Source organism: Oikopleura dioica, chromosome 1, assembly GCF_907165135.1.
Source record: "Oikopleura dioica chromosome 1, OKI2018_I68_1.0, whole genome shotgun sequence".
NCBI lineage: Eukaryota > Metazoa > Chordata > Appendicularia > Copelata > Oikopleuridae > Oikopleura > Oikopleura dioica.
In genome coordinates, this window is record NC_137291.1 from 3,930,963 (window position 1) to 3,949,737 (window position 18,775).

Genomic DNA, 18,775 nt, shown 5'->3' on the forward strand with positions numbered 1-18,775 from the left:
TGATTTAATCCACTTTCCTGTGATGAAAAAATCTCCTTCTCCGATTCTCTTGGTCAGGGAAATCTTCGTGTTCAAATACTGATCATCTTTCAATGCCCTAGCATTTTTCATTTGAAATTTTTCTTTCAACGCATTTGCCCCCAAAATGAGATTGAAAAGTTTCATCCTTGAAAAACGTTTTATTCTGCTTTTGATTTTTATTGAACCAAAAAAGAAATAAGGAGAGTTTTATATGACAGGCGAGAGATGAGTTTTGACAGATTATTTGACAGGAGGAAGAAATTTTGCATTGATGTCACGATCGGTCGTTTTCGAGAGAATTCGAGACCGGGATCTTATAAGGTGTACCCAGTAGTGCAGGAGGGAGTTGGAGGGCAAGAATTGACATCTGCGACTCCAGCTTTTTTGGGTCAGCAAAGGTTTTTGTCAACAAGGTTTTTTGTCAACAAGGCTTTTCGACAACAAGGCTTTTTGTCAACAAGGCTTTTTGTCAACAAGGTTTTTTGTCAACAAGGCTTTTTGTCCGCAAGGCTTTTTGTCGACAAGGCTTTTTGTCAACAAGGTTTTGTCAACAAGGCTTTTTGTCAACAAGGTTTTGTCAACAACGCCTTTTGTCAACAAGGTTTTGTCAACAAGGCCTTTTGTCAACAAGGTTTTGTCAACAAGCTCTCGAAGCTATTGCTGACCTTTCCTGTAAAAGTGCAAACATCAATCGATCCATCAAGATAAAAAGTCCCGGTCGTCGAAAAAGAAAACGCATTGAATTCAAAATCAAGAACTCTATTTGTCGAAACCATCGAGCTGCCATCTATTGGCCCAAAATCAAGAATCGTCGTCTTGCAAAAATCCTTGACGACCTCGTAAGAGTTTCCTGTACGACTAGAATCTTCATAACTGATGAGATTCTCCAGGTAGAACTCGGCGTTGGAGGCTAATGACGGGGCGGAAATTCTGGCGTAGATTTTTTGACCGACGAGGGAGGTCGAGATGGCACTGGTTCGGCTTGAGTCTTCGAAGAGTTCTAGCGTTGCGACATTTGAAATCTAGATTTTTCAATCAAAACGCTTTTTCTGCTTGTTTTACCTGAAGATTCTGAGTTTCTTGATCTCCAATCAAGCTCGGCGCAACTGTCACTCCCTCAAACCCTTCATCAACTGTTTCACTTCCATCCCTCCAGATCTCACAACTCGCAGTGTATTTGAAAACATCATCGAATCCACTGATACTCGCCCCTGTTATTTCCCAAGTGAGCAGGAGTCCATCGTCAATCGCTGCTATTGTTGGGTCGCATTCGGAGATTTCAAAACTTTCAACGAATCTTGTCATCATTGGAGCACTTGATCCCGTACAAGAGCCGATTTTAATTCGCGCGTCTGATTCTTGATTAGATGGAAGATCGAGGTAAATGTCTTTGACATTTGCAACGACAACCAGCGAATTTCCTTGAATATATCAGAGTCAGTAAAGGCTTCCTGTGAAGCTAAAATCGTCATTTTTCTGGGGTTTTGTCAGGAACCGACAATAAAATTTCGACAAATTTTGCGTGGGCGGCTACTCGGCTTCTGATTGGCCGGTAAGCCGAATACAGGCTTCTGATTGGTTGAAAATTTCCACGCAAAATTTGTCGAAATTTTTTGCCGGTTTCTGTCAAAATCCCATTTTTCTTCCTGTACCTGTGCAGACAACCGCGATATTCGTCTGCTTGCATGTCCCTGTACTCGACTCATAAGTCCAGTTCTCTGGGCATGCGAAACCAAACGCTTCTCTTATCAAGAAAAACAGGACAAAAAGGGGCATTTTCTTCAACTTTCTCTTTTGGATTGAACGCAAATGTGATCTAAACTGATCGACAAATTTCACGCATTTTGCCCTTTTTCCCTGGAAAATCGATCAGTCGGAACTAAGAAAACAGAAGTTCCAGCGCTCGATGCAATCAGATACCAAAATTAAACGGTCTGTGAAGTTTTTCGGGTCGAGTGGACAGTATTTGTGTTCGATGGAACAATTTTATTAAGGAAACAGAGCAGAGATTTCTTCACTTTTTGTGGTGGAGGGCGGACCATTCAGCGAGAAGTCCTACTGGAAGTCGCTTTTTTCGGATTTCGGAATTCAAATTTTTCGACATTCGAATTGCGCTAGAAATGAAAGCGAAAAGAAAAAATTGAAAAATCTTCATTTGAAAATTATTCGACAACTGCGGCTTTTTATCGCATCCTTTTGTTAATAAAAAATGAGCTGCAGATTAAAAAGTTTGGCTGCCAAAAATCGCGGCGCATTATGTCCTTGACGTTTATTTACAGATACAGTTCTGGATAACGATCTTTATACAGGCAGAATATTGCCTTGCTCGGCCTTTTCAAAGCTCCTCGACATTAGGCCAACAAAAATGGTCAAAATCATCTTTTGCTTTCCTTCGACCAAGTCCATCGGAGAAGCGTAAATCTTCGCGCCAATTTTTCGAGAAAGATTGATCGCTAGCTGGGCATTTTGAAGCCGCTCATCTGGTGCCATAAAACCGTCGGAAGCGATGCTTTTGGCTACCTGAAAATATTTTTTGAAAAAAAAAAGAAAAATCTTTCGCAGCTTCTTACCATGTTGTAATCGACTGATCGAGGAGAGATGACATCGCATAGATCTATCACTGCAAATGCCAGATCTTTGTCCTTGAACGAATTCACTCTTGATTCTTTTTGGTGTTTCCCTGAAAAAAACATGAATCAGTTTCAAATCTTTTCATGAGTTGGAATTTGAAAATTTTAAAAATATAACCCATAAAATCTACTTAAAAATCAGGAACAAAATTTTTTTTCATCACAGATCTTCGACCTTCTTTTAAAAATATTTTCAAGTACGTTGTTAGTTACACTTGAATTTTTTAGCACTTTTATACCTATTGAACACTTGCTTACCTAGGGTATCATTGCACCATTGCATAATCTCATTGTCCCTGATCTCCCCATCCATACTGGACAAAACCTTGGTCATATAACTCCTCATCAGTTGCCAAAGAATCGCTAGGGTTCTGGTCCGATCCATTTCGTAAATATTCGCGCCGTTAATTCCAACCTTAAAGGTTCAAGTTCGATTTGGAAACGAGAGAAGGTGACATACGAGCGAGTAGTTGAGTTTTTTCGTGCCAACGTCAACAGCATAGGCGCAATTTTCCATGCATCGCATGTGCCGCTGCCACTTGTCGTAGGATTTATGAACACGAGACCAGTTGACAGCTCCGGGCTTGATTTCGTCCTCGATCTTTAATAAGTACAGTCCATCGCGCAAGTCGGAGTACAGACGCGACACTGTTGATGGCATCACTAAATTATAAATGTCAGAAGAAGACCAAGAAAGCATTGTACTTTTTGAAAATGGCTGCAATCCAAGTGAGTTCACCCAATTTCGATAAGTTTCTTCTTCTCTAGTTTCCTCTTCGACCAAGTTTTCCAGCTCTTCCAAGTTCTCCAAATCCAGCTCATCCAGTACCTCTTGCGCGATGTCCGCCTTTGACAGCCCAGAATGCTTGTTGAACAAAGCGGCTAGAAAGGCGAGATTGAGCTTTTCATTTCCGTTGACGATATCGTCCGGCGTCAAAATCGGATTCATGCCGATTGCTTTTGCCATTTCCAGCATCGACGCAGCTCGAGCCCGTTTGTCAGCAATTTTGATCACTTTTGCGGCGAGATTTTTTGTCGAATTCGATGGTGAAATTTGCTCCAAAAGGTTTATAAACGCGACGGAGTTCGACAAATCACTTCCAAAATTGCCAACGAACTCTCCATTTTCTTTTAGCCCCTTGTTTCTCAGAATTTTCGCGGCTTCATCGTCGTTGTCTGCGGAGTTGTGAAGATGATGGTTGACCCATCGCATGAGAATCTGCTCGGGGTTCATTTCGTCCAAGCTTTTGATATTTTCGCCGGGTCGGAGAAGGGCGGCAATGTCGATATTCTTGGCGAGGGAGATTTTCGAGAGAAGACTATGTCGGATAATTTGCCAAAGAAGACCTAAAAACATATATTATATTATAAATCGCTAGGCTAGGCTAGGCTAGGCAGAGCGAATTTTTAAAAAGCTAGGCGAAAAAAGCTAGGCGAATTTGTTGTCAAAGACTCTAGGCTAGGCTAGGCTAGGCGAATTCGCCTTAGGCGAATCTAGGCGAAAAAAAGCAAAAACGCGATAAATTTCAATTTTTTTAGGCGATTAGGCGAAAAGCGAAAATTACGCGAAATTTTTGGCTCGGTTCGCCTAGATTTCGCCTAGATCTGCTTAGATCTGCCTAGATTTTGCCTAGATTCGCTTTCATTTCGCCTTGATTTCATCTAGATTTCGCCTTAATTCGCCTAACTTCTTCGCTTAGGCAAAATTCAAGGCGAATTTTCATTTTCGCCTTGTCGCCTAGCTTCGCCTAAGGCACCAGTATGAGTTAAGGCTAAGCTAGGCTAGGCGAAATTTCAAGAGTCAACGCCTAGCCAGGCAGCTAAGCGAATTCGCCTAGCCTAGCCTAGCCTAGCTTTTTAGGCGAATTCGCCTAGGCGATTTCGAACCCTGATTATATTATATTATATACCCAGGACAAGATGCGGCACGCCTGTTTTGATATCATCCGGTCTGATATTCACAACTTTGCAACCAAGTGCCAAGGCGCTGTTTAGACCAAGGATGATGTTTTCCGCTTTTTGGAAGATATTCATGTTCTCGCTTTTATTCATGACTCGCTCATCAACTGTTCCCGGTTTCGCGCAATTGATCGCTTTGCAGAGGATGATGCCATCGGAAACGCATTTGAAGAGCGCTTCCGTTTCGACTTCGAGCGGCAAGTGGCGGCGGCAATCCTGGTCGGAAGACAAGTGCTGGTTGATCCAAGTGGAAAAGGCGCGGCGCTCGGCGAGGGAGTAGGCATGCGAGGCGAGATAGCTTTCCGTTTGTTTTTCGGAAATTTCGACTTCGTGGTTCTTTTTGTTGATGAGGCCTTTTGCTTGTTTGACTGAGCTCTTGAACTGATTGCAAACATCCGACTTTTTCTCCGCCATAAAGATCTCCGCAAAACTCAGAATCGTCAGACTCTTTCCTTGATCATCTCCCCTTGCTTCCATGATCCGTCTGATTTCGTAGCCGGGGAGTTCTCTCAAACAGCTTTTGAAGAGCCCGTCGAGGTAGTTTTCAGGAACTTGGCCGGTTTTGTCCGTGTCTTGCTCGGAAAAACCTCCGGCGATTGTGACTCGATCTTCTTCGGAAATTCCCAGGGAGACGAGTTCGTCAAACAGTTTTTGGGCGTAGTCGGACATTTTGAAGAGCAAAATCGGATTCCTGAAAACCAAATTTGAGGAGGAAAAAAGCGGCTCCGATTTACCTTTCCATTTCATCGACGGAATCCAAAAACTCGCAGCTTGGCGCTCGTTTCATTTTTCCCTCTTCCCTGCTGCTTTTGACTTTTTCAACTGTTCCGTCCGAAATTGTCCCCAAGTTGAGATGCCCTTTTGGCAGCGTATGGTCTGCCCGTTTGAGCAAGCTACTGTCAATGGAGCCAGTAGAAGCGACTGATTTCGCCAAAGCAACGAATTCGTCGAGGGAGACTTCGCCATGGAGCTTTGTTTGAAGCGAGATTGAGAGCTCCCGAGCTCGTTTTTTGGGGATTTTGATTTCGGACTCTTTGATCACATTTACGAGGAGGCATTTGTCAATGGTGCCGAGTTGCTGGGTGTCGAACTGAAGATTTTATAGCGATTTTTAGAGGAAAAATATTTTTAAGGGTGTCAACATCGATTTTGACAAATTTTTGGAATCGATGTTGATACCCTTAAGAATTTTCATTTCTTTACCTTCGCAAATGAATTGGCAATCTTCTTGTTTTCGTCATCACTAAAATTCGCGATTTCTCTAAGCTCGTTTTCAATTTTTTGAGCATATTCTTCGATAGAAATGAGATTTTCTTCCATGATTTCAGTTTCAATTTTTTTCGGTCAATCGAGTAATTGAGAATAATAATCCGTGAGAAGATGGAAAATGAGCGAGTCAGTTGTGCCTAAAAGGGCACGGACCCAATCACTGCGTGAGTCAACCCTCCCTCGAGCACTGTGCTAGTCTGGGCGCATACTACAAGCATGCGCATACGTATCAGCGCAGAATTAGCAAGGTCAAGAGCAATTAGGATTAACAAGTTAACAAGATTGCATCATTTTCGCTTTGCTGGCTAGATTCTCCTTCATCTTGTTCGAAAAAAGCCTGAATATAAAAGTTCAGCTCTAATTACAGCCAATTTGAGGCCCTGTAAGATGTCTGTGTTTGAAGTACCCCCTGCAATTATTTTGGTCAGAGAACATAGACTCCGCAGTTGTCGGCATATTGAGAAAAACATCGTCCTAGCAACAGATTCATCTCAAATCTTTCGAGGAAGCGTGGTTTATTTAAAGCTTTTAAGAGTATTTTCAAAAGAGAAATGATAATTTTTCTTTTAATTTTTGCGAAGCAAGCATGTCTTTGTTCGAATAACAAGGGATCTAAAAGTGGTTGTACGGAAAGAACTGTCATGGATCTCGAAGAACATCGAGAAGGTTCTAAAAAAATTTGCTCTTTATGGGTAAAATATCTTTTCTGAACTTAATAAAAGTATCATGGTGGACGATCTACGGGAGCATGCGAATGGCCTTGAAAGTGAAAACAAGAAGTTAAAGAAGGACATTGAAATTCTCAATCAAAAGACAAAGAACCTCACTGAAAATCTATCAAACATGAAAATTGAGAATGAAAGACTTTCTAGCGAGGAAAGGCGGTAATTATAAACTCAAATTTCTGCGGTGAACTTTTGATTCAGACTTAATACGAGAAATAAAAACTTGTGGAAAAAGCTTCAGGGTCAAGCACAAAAAGGCAATTTTGGGCAGTATCTTTGATCTACCGCCAAAAATGTACATATTTTGTACATATTTCAGATTCTGAAATAATCAGGCTGAAAACTGAGAACGCAAGCTTGATCGCTGCCAATGAAGAACTACTAGTTGCAAGATCAAAAACAGATGAAGCAGAGGCTGCATTGACTGAAATCAAGGAAGATTTAGATGAATCAAAGAAGGAGAAAACAGAGATTCAAGAAAAGTTGAACACTGAAAGAAAAAAGTACCAATCGTTGTTTCGTTATTTTGAATCGAGTGATTGCTTTAGGAATTCTGATCTTCAAAGCGAAATCGAACAGTGTAGAAGTAACGACGAAATTTTGAGGGATGAGATCAAGGAGGAGAAGGCGCGATGCTCCCGAATTACTCAGGTTTGATAAGAAGATGTATCTTACTTAATCTAAGTTATTCATGAAATTTGGTAGGATTTGAAAAATGATCTCGAGCAAAGAAAAAACGAAACAGAAATGCTCAAAGAACAATTATCGAATCATGAAAAAAAAAATTCAAGATCTCCAGCTCGAAAGCGAAAACTGCTTTGGACAAGAGTATAATTCTTTGATGGTGCTTGCAGGTTATGGAGCTCAAAAGGAGATCAGCTATGTGCTTAAACCGGACGGAAGTGCGATTTCTCGGAAAATCAAGATCCAGGATGGTATTCCTCGGAGTATAAATTCAAAGTAAGTCAGTGATATTAAGTAACTCTTTATAAATAAGCTCAGATTTCAACAATAAGTGGCTGTGAAATCATCGAGCTAGATGCCAAACTTCGATTTGGTTATAGCACGGAATCTTCTGTCGTCACGGTGGCGGATCAACAATCAGGTTAAAATTTATAAATCTCTTTTATAAAATTTAACAGGAATTATTTTTTAAGCAATAATTTGTTTTTCAAATGATGAAGCCTGGAAACAATGCGAAGAATTTGACGGAAGAGATGTTTCATTAAAACCGGCGACGAAGTACCCTCACTGGAATTCATGTTTGGCGCTCTTTCATGACCAACCTGTTGCAGTCGGTTCATACCTTCGGCCTCGCGGCCACAATAAAGTGGAGAAATTAAATGGCACATCTTGGATAGAATTACCAGATTTTCCAGAGTAAATGGACTTCTTTATTTTTGAATCATGATTTTTAGGCCAATACACTCTCACTCCTGCATCGGTGTTTACGACGGATATCTTGTCCTGGGAGGTCGATACGAAAAGGAATATCGAGAAGACTGGTATTATTCCTCGTCACTAGATGTATATTTGTTTCATTACTCAAATTGGACGGTGGTTGGCCAGCTAAATGAACTTGTGAGATTATATTTTTGTAAAACCACAAGTGATTTTAATTTAGCATCATCACTCCTCTTCGATACGTTTTGGAAATACAATTTATCTTGTCAGCGGCATTAAAACACCGTATGTTAATCCCAACAATCGAAAAAATTGAGTGAGTTAAGCTTCGCTGTGGAAAAACTAGAATGGAACGGAGAAGAAATTTCCTCTTCAAAAGTCATCAACGGCCACGAATATTATTTTTATCGACCGATAATTTTTCCTGTCGATGAATTTTTCTGTGCATAAATTTCGATGAGAAATATTTCATCCAAAAACGTGTCAATCGTCTCAGCGTGTTACCGATAAGGATCTCGCTGTTTGCGTCAAGTTCACAGGTGGCTTTGTCTCTTCCGCGGGAGAGGTGCTTCTCTAAATTACGCAAATCGGTCGCCAAGATCGCTGCGGATAAGGCAAAAAGAAGGACCACCCCGATCGAAATCACGGTCAAGTTCGAAAGAAAAAATGGGTCCTCCGGGATCCAAACAGCTGGATTGTGGGATCAGGCTCCGCCCACGAGTGCCCTCTTCTGATCGATAAAATGTCCTCGCGAGGATCTCTTTTGTCGAGCAAAACGAGTAGACAAGCTTGTCTCATTATCCCACTCAGCGATTTATTGCTCTATCTTGAATCAAGTTTGGTCGTCACGAGATTGAGAAAAAAAAATAAGAACAAAAGAAGCCCAAATTTTAAAGTACCCAGAAGATCAACTTTCTTAGAGAAAAAATGGTCTACACTAGTCATTTTCCAGACAATACAAAAATTCCGGAAGACCATGAAGATCCATCAGAGGTAAAAATTTTTGGCAAAAAAAATTGCATTATTGAGATTTTTTGACTTTGGCCGAAGGTCAAGAAAAAAAAGATGTTCGTGAAATAAGATCCACGCGTTTTGTATTTCAAAAAAGGACAAATACCCAAAACTCTATTTGCTCGAAAAAGAGCGTCCTTCGAAAAGTCTACTTCGAAGAGAGGGAGGTTACATGATATTTGTTTTTTCAAAGATTCAATATTATCGCGGTCGATGACCAATCTTTTGAACAAATCAAGGGCTAATTACTTTTAATTTTTTAATCAAGAGAACAAAAAAATACTGAAAACGCTAATGACGGAATTCGAAATGGCACAGAAGGTAATCATCATCCCGGCATTTATTCGAAAAGAATAGCAAAAACGAGCCACAGGGGTCACCAACCAGGCTTTTTCTTGAGGTTTTGCACCTGGTTTATTTCGAATCTGAGAATCATTAAGAATGTGCTGAAAAGGCCTTTTCACAGCTAAATTAGATGACTTGGGATCATTCAAATCTGAATAATTTTATTATTCTGCTTTGTCCCGACTCATGGGTGGTCTGAAACGAAAAAACCTGACTTTTAAATTTATTTATAGGCGAATTACATAGCCGACTTGGAATTCGCCGCGAAAATTGGAAAGATTTTGTTGGAGCAGAATCAAGAACTGGACTTGCATTGCCAGACCTTGGAGAAAAAAGTTGTGGATCAGGTAAAAAGGGAGAAGAAACTCAATTTTAAAACAGACGATTTTCAAGAGCTAACATATTGACGCCCTTATCTTGAAGAGATCCTTACTGACAGTAAAAGCATTCGACTTTGCTTACATAGAGTTTAAGGGATCCCCTCCCGATTTGAAAAATTTTATCGAGAGCTTTTTTCTGATATATTTTTGAAATCTCCGTTGTCTGGCGATCATTTTCATATATAATGTCAAGAGGAGTCCGTCACGTGGTAAGCCGTGATACAGCTTTGAAAATGGCTTATTTCAATGAAAAATTTTACTTAGAAAAAATTCGCAGTTTTTTCGACTTTTCAAAGTCTTCATAATCAGATGAATAAGGGCTCTATAGAAAGCTTAGAAGAAACTGATTAAGAAAAAAATAGATTTAATAAAATATCTAACCACTAAAATGCGCTAGAGAGCAAAGAAAGTCATAAAAATGGCAAAAATCAGTGAAAAAACGTCTTGTGAAGAAAATTTCTACAATCCTTGACGGAATCACATGTCTGTACTAGAGATTGTAGATCAGGGATCAAGGAAGACAGTTGTTATTGATTTAGGGCTCTATCTAAGAGCAGAAAAAACTAGTTCGACTTTGAAAATGGCCCAAAATGGGGGTTTTCGCGAGTACCAATGTCTTTAGCCCGTCTTTTGAAGGTGTTTCCCCTTATTAAAACTAATTTCTATACTAGAGTTTGTTCATTAAGAAACGGGCTTCAAAATGAGCCCTCATTCCTATAAAAAGCTCAGGCCTAAAAAAAGTAGTTCGAAGTCAAAGTTGACGAAATCGGGGGGAGATCCCTTAAAGTAAAGCCTAACCCCAACCCTAACCTATTGACCCCCTTAATCAACATTTTTAGGATGAACAAATCCGCCATCTGGAGAAACAGCTCAATATTCTTCGCGATTTGGAAGACAACAGATGCAAAGTAAGAAATCTCCAATACACAATTTTAATTATTCATTTCTCATCCAGTCTCGTTTCAATTATTTTATCAATTTTCCTCTTTTAGGTTTATGACCAGCTTCAAAGCTCTTGCTCCGAGTTTGAAAAAGAAAACCGCCAGCTTGCCGAGCGCCATCGAATTGCCATCGAGCAGATTGAAAAGTTGAAGCTTCTGAGCGACGAGCAGGAAGTCCAATTGAACAATTTGATGGAGGAAATGATCTGCATCAAAGGAATGGGAAATTCGACTGAAATCAAGGAAGAGAACCACCAGGAAGAAAAGAAGGAAGATGATGATCAATTGAGGCTGAAAGTGGTGATGAAGGATTTGGAACTAGAAAAATCAAGGGGGAAGAAATTGGAGACGGATTTGAATCTCATAATCTCAGGTCCGTTTCGGCTCAAAAGTTGTTTTTGGTCAATCGGTTGTTCAGATTACGATTCGCTTCAAAAGGAAAACGATTCCTTGAAGGACGAAAACGGGGATTTGCGAAAAATGAACGAGCTCCATGTCGAGCGGCTGAAACAGCTAGAGGAGCAGGCAGAATTTCACTCGGTCAAGTCCCACGCCTCCACTAGCGATGAAACGCTGGTCAAGGAGCTGGATGAAAAGTACAATTCGCTCAAGTGTAAATATGAAAGAATTGTGACTCAGGAAAGGGCTCATTTATAACTTATAATAGATAAGTAAAAAAGTCAGATTCTTATTGGCTATTTGGCCGAAAACAGAATTTTGATTGGCTCCTTTTTCTCCTAAAAAGCCCTTGAAAAGATCAACCGCCGAAATACCTCAAAAACAACGCCCGAGTACAACCAAATCTTCCGTAAACTATTCTCCCTCCTCTCCGATTCAATCGACGAGAAAAAACAAGCCCTCCTCTTTCGACCCCGTCAACTCCAACTGCTCAGATTTCGCCGACCTTGACATTCTCCAGTAGAATCTCAAGAGATTCGAGAAACACGCCCAGTCCAACTGTTGATCTTCCAAGAAGTGAGATGATTTTTGAAGAGTCGAGTTTAGGTAAATTGAGATTGAAAAGAGACGGTTTTTAAAATGTCAGAAAGGTTTAGTCAGCTCGGTCGCGGAATTCGCAAGATCGGTTATCTTGCTGATTCTGATGGTGTTATGGGTTCTGATAGCACCGAAAGCGAAAAATTAGGTTTACATTGTTCTAGGAGTTTTTGTCGAAAAATGTCAAGAGTTATTTGAATGTCGAAAAATGTCAAAATGTCAAGTGGTCCTCAAGAAATGTCAACAGTCCTCTAGAAAATGTCTGGTAGACTGTTTCGTAAAGATTTATTTCAGTAAACTTGGCGGAACCGTGATTCAAATCATTCTTCAAAAAAATCTTCTGTATGTGCTGTTCATAAACATCTGTAAATACAGTCAAAGTACAAAAGTCATTAGCTTAAATTTTTCAATGGATTCCTTTTGCAATCGCATTTCTAAAGAAAAAAAATATATTTGATGAGGATTTCGCTGGAAAACCTGATTTTTCAGAGGGCTCTTCATCTGACGACTGAGCAATATACTCGATGAAATATTCGTTCTCTTGAGACATTTTTACGAAAGCTTAGACGAAGTTTTTAGAAATGAAAAAGAAAGATGAAAGACTATCCACACATCACAGTCTTTTGCAAATTTAATTGCAGAAAAGAAGTTCAAGAAAACACTGTTTTGATTAGCCCATTATTCAGTCTATTTTTTGTTTACAGAGAGGAGTTGCATCCCTGCGATCAGACTTGAATAACAACAGTGTTATCTTAAGAAGAGAAGACATCCTAATGGAGATATTCAGGAATGAGACAATGCGACTTCTTGCTGACCTACTCGTTAGTACAGGAAATGAAATATTTTTATGGACAGTCTAAGCAATTTTAAAGATCATTGCTGCTTTAATATTTGGAGGTATCTTCTTTGTCTACCTGTATCTGAAATGCTGCGGATCAAGAAGAAAAGGACATAATTTCCAAAATGGAATTTGAATTTTCGGTTCTTAGAATAAACTGAGTAAATTTTAAAATTGTGATTTTTGTTTAAAAAAGGCATAGTTAGCAAAATTTGAATAATAAGTAAAGTTCGTGGTTTTAAATTATTCGTCGAATCAAGTTTTAGACGCAAGGTCTCCCTCTCACTTGTGTTTTCAGCAATAATGAATAGCTCCTAAGAGAGCCAGAACTTTGTTTCTAGAGCGAGGACGCAGTATTGCTTCTTGCTTAAAAATTCACGAGAGATTCTGTGTTTCAGCCCATTTCTGCTGCAGAGGCCAGTACCACGACTCCAGTATTAGAGAGAGATGGAGAAGAAAAGCATGATGAAGAATATGACCTTTTGTGAATACAGAAAATATTTGTTTCAGAGATTTATTGAGCCCTACAAGAAAATGGTTTCCAGATGCAACTTTAAAATTTAGGAAAAATTTTTAACCCCAAAAATGCGCAAAAACGCACCAAATTTTGAGGTTTTTAATTAAGGGGGTAGACATCGCAAACTGGATTTTCGAGATGATTTTTCTCCTCGGTTACCCCCTAATTTTTCCTTCTCGAATAAGATAAGGGAGTCAATATCTAAAGTTTCGGACAAACATCATCTCCAAAATTACCATTTATGATGTCTACCCCCTTAAACAATTCTGTAAAAATCTTGAAAAAAACCAATAGTAAGGGAGCATTAGTGCTCTTCGTCATCTTGATTTCGTCTGTCACAATTTACTACATGTAAGACTCCCTAATATCTTCTGATAATGAGCAAGTTTTCAAGTTATTCGCTGAAAGAGATCCAAGAAGAGTACGAAAAGTATCTCGAAGAACTTGCGAATAAAACCGAATCGACAGAATCTAAATCGATGACTCTGATAACAACAACGACTAACGGTATCGGAGGAACCGTCGATTTTGGAAGCGGAGATCAATCACTTCCATTATCAACAAGCCCACCAGCAACAAGCGCAGTTGCGGTGAGATCCATCTCGGCGAACAAACAGACTCGATTGATGGACTACAGCCATCATTCTTTCCAAAGAAGCTTTGCGCATCCGAGAAACCATCCGATCATCATTGAGCATTTCCCGTCGAATACTGAACAACCTCCAGTCACAATATAACTTATTACTATTTATGTCGATAAAAGAGAAGGGCCTTGATTGTGTCAAAAGCAGATTAAATATAAGGAACCAAATGATGTGTATATTCGAATGAATAAAATGTTTCCTCAATAGCGAAAAAAATAATAAATAATCGATTTAGCCGTCTTTCTTTTGAAAGCGATTTTTAAGCGAATCTTCGATGGATGTTCATATCCATTCTAGAGACGAGCAAATGATGCAGATGAAGAAAACTGTCTTGGTCTGTGTTATAATTGGTCTTCTGATTTTGTCCGGGTCATTTTTTAAGAGAAACCGTCTTTCTTTTTGACAAAAATAACCTATACAGACACTTGTGTACAACTCAAAAGGGGTTCATGAAGAAAAAGAAGCTTCAAAAAGACACGAAAAGCTGATAGAAACAATTTGGAAACAGCACTGGAAGATGGAGCAGAAAAAGTAACACACTGAAGACGAAAATCAACACAAGAAATAATTTTTTTTCTACTAAATATTGAATTTATTGTTCAAAATCATCATACAGAAAGAGAAACTTTTGAATTCGTTGTCAATCCAGTCAATTTTCGAACAGAAATCGTGAGAAACTACAGGAATTCTACAGCAGTTTTTACTTTTTGATGAAAAAGAAAAAGGCGAGGATGAAGAGGATCATCGACGGGAACTGAGCATTGGCGGCGCTGCAGGGCAACTCGATCTTGCACTCGTTGTCGGTGTTTTTCTTGATCCAGTCTTTGCTGTTTTTCTCCCAGTTGTCGCAAAACTCTTAAGAATATGTAGGATCAACAAAGAAGTTGTTTGACTTACTTTCTTTTTTGGTGTTTTCTTTGAGATGGTCGCAGAACTCAGTTCCACAGGGCCATGTCAAATCGCAGTTGTTTGTTTTCACAGCTGCTTCCCAAGTTGTCTTCGTGGCAAGCAGTCCCTGAGTCTTGCAATCCGCTAGTTTTTTGTTAAAATCGAATTTCATCTTAGGTTACTCTTACCTTTTACCGTATTCATTGCAGTTTCTTGGGCTTTGCAAGTTTCCGACATAGCTGTCGTTTCACCGTTTTCCGTCATTTTTTAAACTCGTTCTCGATTCGGTGGAAAAATAAGAATGAAGGACAACTGCCAAAATATAGAGAGAGACGGAAAAAGTCGTTAAAAGAGATGAAAATTCCAGCGTGGTAAATCCATGCTAACCTTTACTCAGCAACAGGACTTACCTTCGGGATGAGTACGTATCTACTCATGGCTCTATCATTAGTATTCGGGGTTTCTGGAAAATTCCAGAAGACATTTTATGAAATGAAATGGGTTTTTGTGATGAATTTATTTTCAGTTGCAATTTGAAAAACCTATTTTGACAAGCATTTTTTGAGGAGGGCTACTCTTTTGGTCTACTCGAATGAGGATCTTCATTTTCAACATTTAATCTTCTTAGATCTTCCTTGACCAATGAGCAGCAAATGGTAGCAGCAACGAGGCAGGAGGAAAGGAAAATTAAACAGTTGAAGCTGGCTTCTTTCGGTGGGCAGTCTAAAGATCGGAAATTAAGGGCGTCGGAGGCCAAAAACGGCTAACCTTGAGAAGAGTCCTTGTTGAGAAGAATCGCTTGAGCAATTTGAGTTAGAATTACTCCAGATAATTGCTGTAGAATTCCGATAAAACCCGCAACAAATGTGCATGGCTCGGGAAACGTCAGCTTTAAATTTTTTTACTTAAAAGTCTTTCTTTCATAATTCACCTCGAAACTAAACTGCATAATGAGATTGAACATCGATGAAACGCAAGAACCAATCAGCCCAAAAAGCACGAAATCCGCCCAAACCAGCCCGTGGTGAAACAAAATCGTGACTCCGACGAAACAAAGTGTAAAAACCACGGTATTCGAAAGGGTAAAAGTCTTGAAGAGCTTTGTTTTATCAACGAGTGTGCCAACAATCGGGCCCGAAAAAGCACCGGCAACGAGCATGACGAAGGAAATTCCGCCAATGATCTTGTTCACGCCGTTCGGGTCGATTTCATCGCAGAATGAGGGCTTTAGAATCTGATTGATAAGGGTACAGAGGGCGAAAAACACTCCGGCCGAGATTGATCCCCTAAAATTTTCAGAAAACTATTTTCCGAAAAATCTTACCCAGCTTGAAGTAAAAGCCAATTAGTATTCTTCGCAAGGCTTTTTGAAGTTTGGAGACAAGCTTTGACTGTATCAAGATAATCAAGCTTTTCAGGTTCTTGTCTCTTTTTTGCCGCAGTTATAGATGGCGGGAGCTCCGGAAGCGCTGGAATACCGACTTTTCATGGTCAAAAATTATGAAAATTATATTTTTCTTTCCGATTTTGACCGTTTTCCTATGACCATGGAAAACATAACCATCGCAAAAATCGCTTGTGGTGCGAAAAGACAGAGCATTTGGAATTGAACTTCCTCCACTGCCGCCTCATTTTTCATCCAATCAACAGGGTAAGAAGTGGAATTGAATGTCTTCACCGGACCTCTGATAATCAGCGCAGGAAGGAGGTAGCCAACGGAATTTCCAAAAATCATTCCTCCCGCTGCAATGGCGGTGGCAAAAGAGAGCTCGTCAAGGGGGAACCATCGCTCGGCAATGACTCCTGGCATTCTTTATTTTGCTGGAAAATTGCGTTTTCTGAAGAAAATGGGTTCTTTATCTTGATTTTTCAGCCTTTCATGAATACAAAATTATTACTCATCGAGCTCAACAACTGCGCCACCAAGTGCAAAGGCAGCATATTCGGCTTCACCACACACTTTGCCAACGCCGCCGCCGCTGCCAAAAATGACCCGACCCTAAGCGCCACTTTGATGTTTCTGAGTTCGAGCCACCAGATTATCGGCAACATAAAAACGCAAAAGGAAACCATGTAGATTTGAGTCGTCCAGGAGATGGTGGAGAAAGATGTATGGAAAAAGGAGGCGAAAAGGTCGGGGACCATGATGTAGTTGACCCATTGGAAGGAGGCAAGAAATGCATTTCTGAAAAACTTTTGAAAAATCATTCACTAGGGCGGATCAAAAAAGGGTTGCTCGTCTGTGATTGGCTTGATCGAAAAAAAACTGTGTTCTGATTGGCTTGCTCAACACATACAAGCTTCTGATTGGCTTGCTTGAAAAATACTGTCCTCTGATTGGCTTAGAGGAGCACCGACCAAAGCTCCCCAGTGGGACCCCAACTGCCCCCCGATTTCGAGGATTTAGCCAACCCTAACCCTAACTTTTTCAAACTTACCCAAAGAAAATGCCCAAAACAATCCATCGATATCTCTCTGGTTTAACATGCAAATTCCACTGAAACGACTGAATTGATAATCTCATTCTCTCTTATTTACTTGTACTTTTATTTCAAAAATGAACTATGAAGAAATTATACAGCAAGTTGTATTCTATTTGATCTAGCAATTATCCAAGGTAAATCGATCAAGTTTTGTTCCATTCTGAGAGCCAGCTCAGAGTCAGATTGAAATCGTTTGCCAATTTTACATGACGAGGTTGGTAAAATTCCCTGAGCATTTTTTCTGTCTTCGCAGCTGGAAAAATCAATGAAATATTTATTGAAAGAACCTACAAATTCCCAAGTCGCCAGGATAAATCGAAGTCCTCCCCTTCGAGCTCGGCATACAATCCATTCCATTTTCTGCCGTTTCATCCCTGACACAGTAATAACCATCTTCTCTTTTTACAAATTTATCTTCGTCGAAGAATTTTTTCAATTTCAGAAATCGCTCGAGCTCTATCATCACCTCCCAAGGCCTTGATTTGAGAGAATTTCCATCAAGGATGAGACCAGTGTTCGCGAAGATTTTTGGATCGCCCGTGTTTGATCGATAGTATTTGTAGAGATATCCGTACGCGCCGTTCGCCATCACTAAAATCAAGAATGACTGGCTGGGAAATCGTCAAACCTGTGGTCATTTCTCTAGGAACGCCTTCAGAATTTGCATTTTCCGTCAAAAGAGGCAAGTAAGTCTCGACATATTTGTCGAAACTCAAGTCCGCCAACGGCATCAGCGCGGAGTCTGACCCAAGTGTTTTCTTGTTCAAATGTCCCATGTGACCTGCTTTGTCATCTTTCATATGCTTGAAATCAGAGAGAAGCCGATGAACAGGATCACATAGAACTGAAGAATGATGAGAAAGGAACCTAAAGAAATATCTTACTAGTGATGCATTGAACATTTTTCTTCCATGTCTTCAGATTTTCATGCTTTTCGAGAAGAGCTGGATTTTCTTCAAGATAATCAAGGAGCCATTTGATTCCAGCCATGCCAGTTTTTGCCATGAAGAAGTTCTCTCGATCAGACTCCAGATTCTCTTCAATTTTCTTCCTCAAATCTTCCAGCGACCAGATTCGATAAAGATTCTTTAGGTAATTCTTGAACGATAATTCTGAGTCTTCAAGAGTCTGGAAAGGACTTTCCGCATAACCCCTGATCACTTGAGGGTGATGCCCGAAAAATCGCTGGAGAGCTTTTGTTCCGCACTTTTTCGCACCAGTAACCACGATGTTTGGCAGTTGGTAAGCTAAGGGGTCAGATTCTAGAGCGAGCTCGAATTCGGCGATTGACTCTTTTGCTTCTTCGTCTAAAAAAGTTGACAAATGAGCGATAGCCTATCGCCGATAGGGGACGGTCTTACTCTTCAAAAACTTAAGGAGCTCCCTCTGATAAGCCGCTTCCGTCAGTTCTTCTTTCAAACTTTCATCAAACTTTGCCTTCAACTCATTTCTCCTCTCTCCCAAATCCACAGAAAAGCGATCTTCAGCTTCATCACGTTCAGAATAAAATTCTGCTGATAAAAATTCTCCAAACTTCCTTCTCTCAAATCTTTCTCTTCCCTCATTTCCAGCAAAATAAACTGAGATTGCAAAGAGAATGAGAATTGTGAAAATTTCGAAAATTCTCGGTCTCCGCATCTTTTTTTAATTATTTTGACATTTGGCATTTAAATCGGGCGATTGTTTCGTCCTCAGGGTGACATAACAAAAAACGCAGATTATGA

The 18,775-nt window shown here is 40.0% G+C and overlaps 5 protein-coding genes across 6 annotated transcripts; 1 reads left to right on the forward strand and 4 right to left on the reverse strand.

Moving 5' to 3' along the window:
• Window positions 1–23: 23 nt before the first annotated feature.
• LOC145701077 (uncharacterized) lies at window positions 24–1,853 on the reverse strand. The gene is made up of 4 exons (XM_081778308.1): window positions 1,674–1,853; window positions 1,084–1,442; window positions 701–1,043; window positions 24–409 (listed from the first exon to the last, which is right to left on the reverse strand). The coding sequence occupies exons 1-4, from the start codon at window positions 1,795–1,797 to the stop codon at window positions 336–338; spliced, it is 900 nt and encodes a 299-aa protein (XP_081634434.1). The 5' UTR covers window positions 1,798–1,853; the 3' UTR covers window positions 24–335.
• Window positions 1,854–2,285: 432 nt separating this feature from the next.
• LOC145708198 (plastin-2-like) lies at window positions 2,286–6,007 on the reverse strand. Its single transcript, XM_081785853.1, has 8 exons — window positions 5,814–6,007; window positions 5,345–5,700; window positions 4,562–5,301; window positions 3,357–3,998; window positions 3,112–3,314; window positions 2,910–3,066; window positions 2,592–2,701; window positions 2,286–2,541 (listed from the first exon to the last, which is right to left on the reverse strand). The coding sequence occupies exons 1-8, from the start codon at window positions 5,928–5,930 to the stop codon at window positions 2,323–2,325; spliced, it is 2,544 nt and encodes an 847-aa protein (XP_081641979.1). The 5' UTR covers window positions 5,931–6,007; the 3' UTR covers window positions 2,286–2,322.
• Window positions 6,008–8,792: 2,785 nt separating this feature from the next.
• Window positions 8,793–12,065, forward strand: LOC145707190 (uncharacterized). Of its 2 annotated transcripts, none has more exons than XM_081784683.1 (6): window positions 8,793–9,001; window positions 9,598–9,711; window positions 10,584–10,652; window positions 10,737–11,058; window positions 11,104–11,690; window positions 11,976–12,065. In XM_081784683.1, exons 1-5 carry the CDS (start codon window positions 8,936–8,938, stop codon window positions 11,340–11,342), a joined length of 810 nt encoding a protein of 269 aa, XP_081640809.1. In that variant the 5' UTR covers window positions 8,793–8,935; the 3' UTR covers window positions 11,343–11,690; window positions 11,976–12,065. The 2 variants fall into 2 exon arrangements, with proteins under 2 accessions (XP_081640809.1, XP_081640817.1); XM_081784691.1 differs by lacking the exon at window positions 8,793–9,001 and adding an exon at window positions 9,179–9,340.
• Window positions 12,066–14,255: 2,190 nt separating this feature from the next.
• On the reverse strand, window positions 14,256–14,890 carry LOC145711247 (uncharacterized). The gene is made up of 3 exons (XM_081788974.1): window positions 14,757–14,890; window positions 14,578–14,712; window positions 14,256–14,535 (listed from the first exon to the last, which is right to left on the reverse strand). Exons 1-3 carry the CDS (start codon window positions 14,830–14,832, stop codon window positions 14,381–14,383), a joined length of 366 nt encoding a protein of 121 aa, XP_081645100.1. The 5' UTR covers window positions 14,833–14,890; the 3' UTR covers window positions 14,256–14,380.
• A 3,009-nt stretch (window positions 14,891–17,899) lies between these two features.
• Window positions 17,900–18,689, reverse strand: LOC145700471 (uncharacterized). The gene is made up of 2 exons (XM_081777745.1): window positions 18,413–18,689; window positions 17,900–18,358 (listed from the first exon to the last, which is right to left on the reverse strand). The coding sequence occupies exons 1-2, from the start codon at window positions 18,687–18,689 to the stop codon at window positions 17,919–17,921; spliced, it is 717 nt and encodes a 238-aa protein (XP_081633871.1). The 3' UTR covers window positions 17,900–17,918.
• Window positions 18,690–18,775: the final 86 nt, after the last annotated feature.